Source organism: Molothrus ater, chromosome 10 (assembly GCF_012460135.2).
Source record: "Molothrus ater isolate BHLD 08-10-18 breed brown headed cowbird chromosome 10, BPBGC_Mater_1.1, whole genome shotgun sequence".
In the NCBI taxonomy this organism is placed as follows: domain Eukaryota; kingdom Metazoa; phylum Chordata; class Aves; order Passeriformes; family Icteridae; genus Molothrus; species Molothrus ater.
In genome coordinates, this window is record NC_050487.2 from 4274270 (window position 1) to 4284358 (window position 10089).

General features: G+C 47.8%; 1 protein-coding gene across 1 annotated transcript in view; it reads left to right on the forward strand.

Annotated features, from left to right (window-relative positions):
* Positions 1-10089, forward strand: part of FARP2 (FERM, ARH/RhoGEF and pleckstrin domain protein 2) — a 73181-nt gene extending 63092 nt beyond the window's left edge. The window contains exons 23-27 of the mRNA XM_036389207.2: positions 1493-1611; positions 2393-2556; positions 5414-5521; positions 6489-6640; positions 8468-10089. Of these exons, the coding sequence (XP_036245100.1) occupies positions 1493-1611; positions 2393-2556; positions 5414-5521; positions 6489-6640; positions 8468-8555 (631 nt within the window). The 3' untranslated portion in view covers positions 8556-10089. The remainder of the gene's footprint in view (positions 1-1492; positions 1612-2392; positions 2557-5413; positions 5522-6488; positions 6641-8467) is intronic.

A 10089-nucleotide genomic window follows, 5' to 3' on the forward strand; every position in this document is an offset into this window, starting at 1 on the left:
AGCTGTGGCTGCCCCTGGATCCCTTGGAGTGCCCAAGGCCAGGCTGGACTGGGCTTGGAGCAGCCTGGGACAGTGGGAGGTGTCCCTGCCCTGCTGGAGTGGGATGAGATGGGCTTGAAGGTCCCTTCCCACCCAAACCATCCTGTGATTCTGTGATTCTGTGTTTCTGTCTGACCCAAAACACAAACAGCAGCAATAAGTTTGCCATTGTGTTTGTTTATTTGGGAATTGCCAGTGTCATCCTTCAAACCACTTCAGAAAACAAAAATCTAAACATACAAATGTTTTAGAGATCCAAAGAATGACAATTCAGAACATATGAATTGCTGTGAGGAGGGGACAGTTCCTGCAGAATCTCATGGAGGAAGCTGGGGAAAAATTAAAGGCTGACTTGGAAATGAAAACAATCCTTTTTCAGCCTCAATTATCCCTGTGCAGTGAGTTTGGTGCCTTTTTGTAATTAGGGTGGCTCCTACACCTGGTGTCAGGATCAGCTTTAGGAGTTTTTGTCTCTCTGCAAGTCTGCTGTGAAAACCCAGCTGGAATCAGGAATGCCAACAATGCAGGGTGGGAGCGCTAAATCTCAACCTTAAATCACAGGGGTTTTACTGCTTGCTGACCTGTTCTTGACAAATAACCACTACACTATATTTATAAATCAGGTGTGTAGTGGCACAGGAGCCAATATGTTTGGTATGCAGATATATTTTTTTAAATTCAAACCTAACACCTGAGAATGGAATTTATTATTTTTTTTTAAGATCAACCATTTCTCAGCAGCCGTGAGTGCTTGAAAGATTCCTAAATTTAGAAAAATAAATAGAATTTTTACCTTGTCATGACTTTAAAATAGCTCAAAGGTTACCTATCAAAAATAAAAATTGCTGCTAGGCTTAGACCACGTGTGGAATTTTCAGTCTAAATTAAAAACTTTCAGAAAAAAAGGGGTGGTTACAAAAAAAGAAATGTTGTAGCTATGTCTAAAGCCAAACCTGCCACTGTTGCATCCCTGTGGATACAGATACACCTTGAAGGGCTGGGAAGGTCTCACATTGTAGGATCCTGGGAAGGGGGAAGGAGGTTTCCTCTTCCTGCACTCTGGGTTTTACTTGCTTGAGATGTCAGGTGCTCTTTAAAAGATGGGCTGTGCTTCAGGCTGCCGTTTATCCTTCAAAAAAGTCATGGCTCATATGCCCCAGAATGTTCCAGAATTCCTCTCCTGACCCCTGCCAGCTGTCTGTTCGTTTTATTTGCTGTAGAGTCCAGGTGTTTAATTGTTAATTTAATCTTGTTTCAAGGCTTGACTATAGAGGTGGAGGCTGTATGAGGTCAGTTTCCCCTCTGGAAAGCTCCTGCTTTGGAGGAATTCTAATTTTGGTTTTATTTACCTAGTGGAATGATTCTGTGCCTTGTTTTGGGCAGTGACCTGTGCCTTCAGCCCTGGGCACAGCCCTGGGCTGGCAGATGCCCATTGCCCCTGCTTCCCTTGCAGCACCCGCCTGGAGATGGGCAAGTGGATGGAAGATCTGAATGTGGCCATTGAGATGGCCAAGAAATCCACAGAGAAATCTGAGATGCTTCTGGAAAACTCCGTCTGCAACCGCTCCAACAGTGAGTGCTGTTCCCTGCCCCCCTGAAAGCAGCAGATGTCCTGTCCTTTCTGCTTTGCCTTTTGTGAGTCTGATGACATAAATGACATATTTTTATAGTTCATATGATGATGGAGAATTAATTGGGCTTTGGCTTTAATCAAAAGAGATATCCTTGTCTTCCTAGACTGATGTTCAAGATAGCTTTAAATGCAGCAGAGATGCTCCCATTGCAGAGTTGTTAATTTTATAAGGTCCCTTATAAAGGGATTTTATAGAATCCTAAAAGCCCTCACATAGATTTTTCTCACTTTAACTAAGTGGTGAGTTTTTTTGTCCAAAATGTAGAGTCACTGGAGGTCAGCATTTACAGCCCAGTATTCCTGTGCCTGTCTGGTGGTGTTATGGCTGTACTGAAACATGGAGTATTTTTTCTTGGAGACCTCTGTTCTGTTCCTTGACTCAAGGAGCAGAACTGTCACAGCACTGACTCAAACCACTCTGTGATTTTATTCTAGTGGAAGGTGTCCCTGCCCGTGGCAGGGGGTTGGAATGATGAGCTTTAAGGTCCCTTCCAACCCAGACCATCCTTTGATCCTGTGAGCCAGCTGGCCCAGGCAGAACTGAGTAATGAAACCCAGACTGACGTGCTCAGAGTGGTGCAGGAGCTGTGTAACCAGTTCAGTGTGACATTCTTAAACATGGCCATGGCAAGAGAAAACCTCCTTTCTCAGGCATCCCAGCTTCTCTTCCTTTTCTATTGCACAGTTCACTTAAAGCACTACCCCGTTCTCGTCCCCCAGGATCCTCTGATGAGGTGTCAGTAGAGCAGGAGTCAGAAGATGACATTCACTCCTCCCGTAGCTCCCTGGACAGGCAGAGCCAGCCCCGTGCCAACACCACGGTGCACGTGTGCTGGTACCGCAGCACCAGCGTCTCCATGGCCGACCACAGCGCGGCCGTCGAGGTACCCGGGCCAGCCCTGGCCCCTCCTGCCCCCTCTGAGCCTGGCACAGCTGCTGTGCCCAGGGAGAGCGTGGCCACCCACCCCCTCTGCATGCTGTCCCCTGTCTGGCTGTCTGTGTGTCTGCTCTCCGTGCAGCAGGGCTTTGCTTGGGCAGCAGGAACAAAGCGGGGAAGGGTTAAAGGAAAGCCAGGATATGCTGGGGCTGAATTCTCCTTTGGGTGTCGCCCTGCTTTGCTGGAGGACTGGGCACTGGCACTGCTGCTGCACTGCTGGGCACTGGCACTGCTGCTGCACTGCTGGGCACTGCTGGTGCACCTCAAATCCAGGGGTTTTGGGACCCTCATGACAAGAAGGACCTTGATGGGCTGGAGCGTGTCCAGAGAATGACAGTGGAACTGGGGGAGGGTCTGGAGCACCAGGAGCAGCTGGAGGGGCTCAACATGGAGAAAAGGAGGCTCAGGGGGTGTTTTTTGTGGGTTTTTTTGGTTTTATTTTTGGGGTTTTTTTTAGAAAAGGCAAAGAAGGCTTTATTCAAAAGAACTGCGTGGTTTTTATAGAGTGGTACGATAGATTCTGTTCTATTGGCTGACTAACAGAAACATCTTTCTCATCCACTGTCTTTGAGAGGAACAGAAAAATAAAGTAGAAAAAAAACCACTACTTGCAAATTGTTTATAGTGAACAAGTTATCACATCTTTCTAGCTCCCTAAAACTTTCCACAAGCTGCTGTGAGAAATGCTTGCTGTTTCTCTCTCTCTCTGTCCCATGGCATCTCCAGGGGGGACCTTCTGGCTTTCCACAACTCCCTGACAGGAGGGGGCAGCCAGGTGGGAGTTGGGCTCTGCTCCCGGGGAACAAGGACAGGACAAGAGGGAAATGGCCTCAAGCTGCACAGTGGAGGCTCAAGTTGGGAATCAGGAGGAATTTCTTAGCAAAAAGAGTGGTTAGCATTGGAACAGGCTGCCCAGGGCAGTGGTAGGGTCACTATCCCCAGAAATGTTCAGAGAATGTGTGGATGTGGCCCTTTGCTAAATTGTTAAGTGGGATTAGGTCAAAGGTTGGACTTGATGATTTTGGAGGTCTTTTCCAGCCTTAGTGGTTCTATGATTATAATGGTCCCCTCTCCATGATATTTTCCTTTAGAGACTGACTGCTGTACTGAGCTCTGCTTAGCTGCTGTACTGCACCCAGAATTAAGGAGAGTTCAGTTGGAATTCTCTGCCCTTCCCTTCCTGGCAGGACTGAGCAGCCAAGTGTCTTTTCATGGCAGCATCATTTCATGCTGAGCAGAGATGTTCATTATGGAGGTGTTCAAGGCCAGGTTGGATGGGAGTCTGAGCAACCTGGTCTGGAGGAAGGGGTCCCTGCCCATGGCAGGGGTTGAAACCAGATGAGCTCTAAGGTCCCTTCCAACCCAAACCTTTTTGGGTTCTGTGAGCCACTGGTTCCTGCAGTCTTGCTGTTCCCCACAGTGCAAGGCAGCACTGGTGGCACATTTGGGCACTGAATCCTGCAGGTTTCGAGGCTGATCAGCTCAGCACTCCTTACACTGCTTGCAGCAACTCTGGTTTTACTTTAGGCAGCAGTTTGGCAGGGCAGGACACCTGCCTGGAGGCTGGGAAGACTTCCAGAAATGGGAAGGACCCTAAATAGCATGGACAGAAAAAGGAGGTCACTAACCTGACAAAAGCAATGGGGCAGGGGACTGCAGCTGTGTCTGTGCCTGCCTGTCCTGCTCTGCTCTTGAGACACTTGTTTAAGGGGGGTTAAACGTTTGGGCACTGGAGCTCCTGTGTTTTTCTGGTCGAGACTGTGTGCATCAGCTTGGTAAGGAAGTGCTGTAGATGTGACCTGGGCTCAAGGTACAGACACTGGGCACTTGAGCTGTTGTGGTTTCTGTTGGAGGGGCCAGGCCTTTCCCTGCTGACAGCTGGGCAAAGACACCAGCTGACAGTTCTGTGCATGGATAACAAGCCCACCCTGCTGCAGGCTCTGGGATGGAACGTGTGAGTTCCTGCACTCGCTCTCACTCTGATCTGTTCCATGTTCTAACACCGTCACTTTTTCACAATCCATTTTCCTTTGACAGCCACCTTTCTTGCATCACTCCTTTCACCCTAACATTCTATTTTTCTCTTTCTCTCCTCCTTTCTCTGCTCAGTTTTCTGCTCTCTTGCTGTTTCTCCAGAGCTTCCTCCTCGCTATTTGCTGGGCCAGGCCCAACGGCCCAACACAATCACCCATGTTTGTTGGTACCGGAACCAGAGCCTTTCCCTGTCTGATTACTTGTGCATGATCCAGGTAAAGATGCCTCTCACATGTTGTGCTGGTGGGGAGGAGCCATGGGATGTCCAGGAAAATGTCCTGCTTCCTAACTGCTCACGTGAGGATCCTCATCCTCAGAGGCAGACATGTACCACTGCCTTGTTAAGACAGGTTCTCCTGTTTATGCCTCAAAAAAATGGTTCTCTCTGTAAATCTGCCACAAATCCTGTCTTTTTCTCAAATTACAAAATTCCTATGCTGCCATTCCATGCCAGAGGCTTCCCTGTGCTGCTGGCTGACTCCAAGGCAGTGGTGTTCCCCTCCCTGCAGCCCCTTCCACGCCAGCTTTGCTTGGTGTAGCTGCCAGGTGTTGTTATCTCCCAGCTCTGCAATCCTCTGTGTCCTCTCCTGCTTTATTTCCCTTCTCACACAGTGTGTTCCACGTGGCTTTTCTGCATGTCAGAAAGGGTGGCTGGAAGGGAGGGACCCTGGTGGCTGTCACCATGCCTGGTGAAGGGACAGGAGCAGCGTTGGGCTGCAGCAGGATGGCAGCCTGTGATTTCAGGGAATTCTCTTTTCCTTCTGTGCCAGAACCAGCTCTCTGGGTATTTGCTGAGGAAGTTCAAGAACAGCAATGGCTGGCAGAAACTGTGGGTCGTCTTCACCAACTTCTGCTTGTTCTTCTACAAGACACACCAGGTGAGGGGGTGAAGGGCAGGGTCCTGGGGGCACCTGGGGATCCTGGGCTTTCAATCTCTGCTGTTTGAGGGAGAGCCCAAGGGGAAGAGGAGGCAATTCATAATGAAGCTGGTCTCTGAAATGCTGTGGGCATTTCTGTAGGGGGATAGAATATAACAAAATAAAGATAATGTAGAAAGTAATCTTACCCCTAAGGAGTTGCAGCTGGGCCAATTATAAAGATTAGGAACAGGCCTGACTTTAACAGGCCACAGCTGTGACCAATGAGAAGAAGAGTGCTATAAAAGGGTGGGGTGGCAGGTTGGGAAGGGAACTGGAGTCAGGTGGCTGCTTTGTGAAGAAGAGAGAGTCAGAGCCTAGAGGAGCTGCCTATGAGAAACACCAGAAGATATTAAACTTTTGAGGTAAAGAGACAACAGTATGGAACCCCTGTGATAAGATGACAACACATTTCCTGTGGAACTTAATCAGAATTTCCAGTTCTGATGGTGCTGAACTTGTGTGGGTGAGGGGGAAATGTCACCTCATGCAGTGACTGAGGGATGTGAGGGACACAGCAGCCTTTGGGCCTTCTTTGCCCACTTCTCTCTGTGCTGGGCTTCAGCTCAGCCTGACAGGCTCCAGGGATTTTTCTGCCCATGGTGCATTCAGTGCCTGCTTGATAATGAACCATGGTGCAGTGCAATTTTTTCATCTTATTAACCAAATAAGTTGTGATGACGCAGTAACTGGGTTATTCTGGCTTCTTGAAGAAGAAGGAAGAGGGAGCCCAGGAGGCGGCATTGGGCAGAGGAGCAGAAACAAATAACCATTAAAAAATGAAAAGAGTTGGGGGAAGGTTTAATTATAAACTGTTGGTGGCCTTGCAGAAGAGTTCTGCTGTTGTCTCCTGAGCAAGAGTGCACAGCCCTGCCCTGGGGCACACAGGGTGCCTGGCACTCAGGGCTGGGCTCTTGGGCTCTTGCAGGATGATTATCCCCTGGCCAGCCTCCCCCTGCTGGGCTACACGGTCAGCAGCCCTGTGGAGGCAGATGGCATTCACAAGGATTATGTCTTCAAGCTGCAGTTCAAGTCCCACGTCTATTTCTTCAGGGCTGAGAGCAAATACACCTTTGAGAGGTAATTTTCTGTTTTCTCTGTCTTGGTTTATAACCTGCTCTTAAATCAGTGGTTGATCATTCCATCCTCTTTTATAGTAATCAGGGAATGTAGGGAGTGATTGGCATGTGACTCCATTGATTCAGAATGCTGAACAATTGCTTTATCAAAACTATATTACATTATACTATATTAAAGAGATGCTATACTATACTAAATTACATACTAAAGAAAACTCCTGACTGTCTCCTGACAGTCAGGACACAGCTTTGAGTGATTGGGTAATTAATATTAACCAATTAATATTAACCAGGGAATGACTGGCATGTGACTCCATTGATTCAGAATGCTGAACAATTGCTTTATCAAAACTATATTATATTACATTATACTATACTATATTAAAGAGATACTATACTAAATTACCATACTAAAGAAAATACTAAATTAATTACAATTATTTTTATTGTAAATAAATTAAGACAATAATTACTAAATTCAATACAATAGCTAGTAATTACAACACTAAAGAAAACTCAGGGCTGTCTCCCAACAGTCAGGACACAGCTTTGAGTGATTGGTTAATTAATATAAACAACCATCACCAGAATCCAATTACCAAATCCCTTCAGGTAAACAATCTTCCTAACATATTCCACATGTGCAAAAACAAGAAGAGCAGCAAGTAGAGATAAGAATTGTTTTCTCTTCTTCTCTCTGTGCTTCTCCAGGAAAAATCCTGTGAGAGAATTATCTCTCTCTCTGTTCATAGAATGTGAATGCCACATTTTCTTTCCTCCTAGTCTGAGTGATCTTCCAGCTCATTCTCAGGAATAGCATTCCCTTCTTTTTCCCACCAATGATATTTGGAGATCCCTCCTCTGACAGAACCTTCCTGTGTGTGGGGGAGCTGGGGATACACCTGGAGCTGAGAGCTCTGCTTTGTGCCAGGAGTCTGGGGCTTCCTTGGAGCCAGTGTGGGAGGGGAAGGGCTGTGGGCTCTCAGCTCCTCCAGCTCTTGGGAGTCAGATTTCCAGGTTCTGGAAAGAGTTTTTTGGTTTTTATCTTCCATCTCTGAGAGCAGAAGTTACAACACAAGGCTGAGAGCAACAAGTGCAGGGCTCCCTTTCACTTGTCTGCTTTCTCTGTAATCGCATTTTATTATTACCCTCTGTAATTACAATTAATTGCTCTTAGGAACTTCCACAGAGTCCAAACTGTGTGAAATGCACCACAAAACTTTGCTGCTGTGTTGAGAACCCCTGCCCTGGGCCCTGCCATGCAGGGTTGGAGTGGTAGTTTTGGAATGTGGTTTTACTGAGGTGTCACATGTCCCCCTTCCCTGGGAGAGTGTCACACACTTGTGAACAGCTGAGGTATCAGCTACCTCAGCCATAAGTTGTGCTCTTTAATGCACTGGGCTCATGGTAAGGATTTCAGGGCAAAAATGTCCAATTCACAGTGGGTTTGTCTTGCTTTTTTCACTGTTGCTTTGCTTTCTTCCACAGAAGCAAGGCTGTTACCTATTTAGTAATTTATTGTTAAGAAAAGCAGTAATTATTATCAGCTTGTCACCCTTGATAACACTGAGGAGAGAGCACAGTGAGCTCTCGTGAGAGTTCTCTGGAGCTCAGAGCACTGAGGACTCATTACTTGGACAGGCAGCCACATTCTGCAGGGTATTTGCCATATCTCAAGGTGTCCCTTTGAAGAGTTAATTCTCCAGAAGACTTGTAAAAGCAAGAAAATGGCTGTTTTGGGAGGTTTGGGAAAGGGGTACAGCTCATAACAAAGCACGAGGTTCCCTGTGAGTGAGGGTTAAACATTTCTCATGTCTTTTCTTGGCAGGTGGATGGAGGTGATCAAAAGAGCCACCAGCTCTCCAGCCAGGTCGAGCCTGCTGCTGCCCAAGGAGAAGGACACTCACACAGAGTGATGCAGGGCAGAGCTGGATCTCTGCTGGCAACACCAACAAACAGGCAGGAACAGGAGGCTCTGGAGCTGGCAAAGGAAAGAGCCAGGAGGCTCCTTCCCCCCAGAATGGCAGGTGGGGCTGCAGCCAGGGATCACATCCATTCCCAAAGGTGTGGGAGAGGGTCAGTCTGTTCCAGCTGGACCTGCTCAGAGAGCCCAACAAGAGCAGTGCTGGCTGCACTATCATGGAGGGGTTCTTGTTCCATGGTACCTGTACAGTGACACCTTCACCTGCCCCGAAGGCCGGTCCCACCTCCTTTTACATCTTGACTGGATGATCAGCACCAATGGGGGAAACCCAGCAGCCTCCAGGGGTGCAGCTGGCTGGCAGCAGTGGGTGCCAGGGCTCCCTGCCCTGCTGCTGGTGGGGCTGGCAGCACAGCCTGTCCTGCTGCTGCTGCTGTAACATCAGCCTGCTGGCACAGCTGCCTCAGACAAACAGGGACACGCCACGTGCTGCCTCACTCCCAGCTCATTCTGAGCAGCCACTGCAGCTCTCCCAGCACAGCTCTGCTCCTCAGGAGCTGCCAAGGCAGCAGCTTTCCAGGCAAGCTGAGTCTCTGTGGAGGTGTTGGTGGATTGTGGATCGGTGCAGGGGGGTGCATGGTTTGTCCTCTGAACTCAATCACTGTTCTCATATCACAGCTCCAGTTCCTTTATCCCTTAGTAGGAGTTAAGTAAGGCATGGGATGGCAAACACTCTCCACTCTGGTGTGGGTGTTTTCAAGGCATTTAAGCACTGTAGGAGAACAAGCCTCTGAAAGTCAGTGTTGCTTGTGCTTTTGTCATGCAAAGACTTGTGAAAATCCCTAATCTTCTAGTTCAGCTCGGGGTGGGATCCATCTTCTGCTTCTCATGAAGGTGTAAAAGTCACTGGATTCCAGATGGAGCGTTAGTGTCTGTGGACTCTATTAAATTTCTGTATTAAATCTGAAATGCTTGCAGCTTGTTCTCTTTTGTACAGCTGTCACCTTTGGCTGCCTCCACAGAAGGACTGACATTTGCTAAGTGCCACAAGGTGCTGTTGGACGTGGCTTTGATGGCTGTGAGGACTCTGGTTTGTGTTAGATAGAAAAGTGTTTGTGTAGCAATGGAAGGAACAAGGCAGTGAAGCAGTGAAAGCAAGAGGAAAGTGTTGCATGCTGTGGGGATGGAGGAATGTGGAGATGCCATGGGACAGTGGGATGGACAGAGGCCAGCAGGAGTGTTCAGGTCTGGTCTCAAGCATTTGTGGGATGAGGACTGAGGGGAGGGGGAATCCAGAGGGATTTTCTTGCTTGGCATTTGCATCCTCGAGGAGTGACTGCAGACCCAGCCTTTGCCACTGCTGTTACAAAGACCATTGTCCCATCTAAGTTAAATGTACTTAATTTATTAGTGTCTTCATTTATTATTTTTTTAATTACCTGTTGTAGGTGTATCCATGTGGATTGATTAGACATGTTATACTGTGGCTGAATATGACTGTTCAAAGTAAATAGCATCTTGGTATAAAA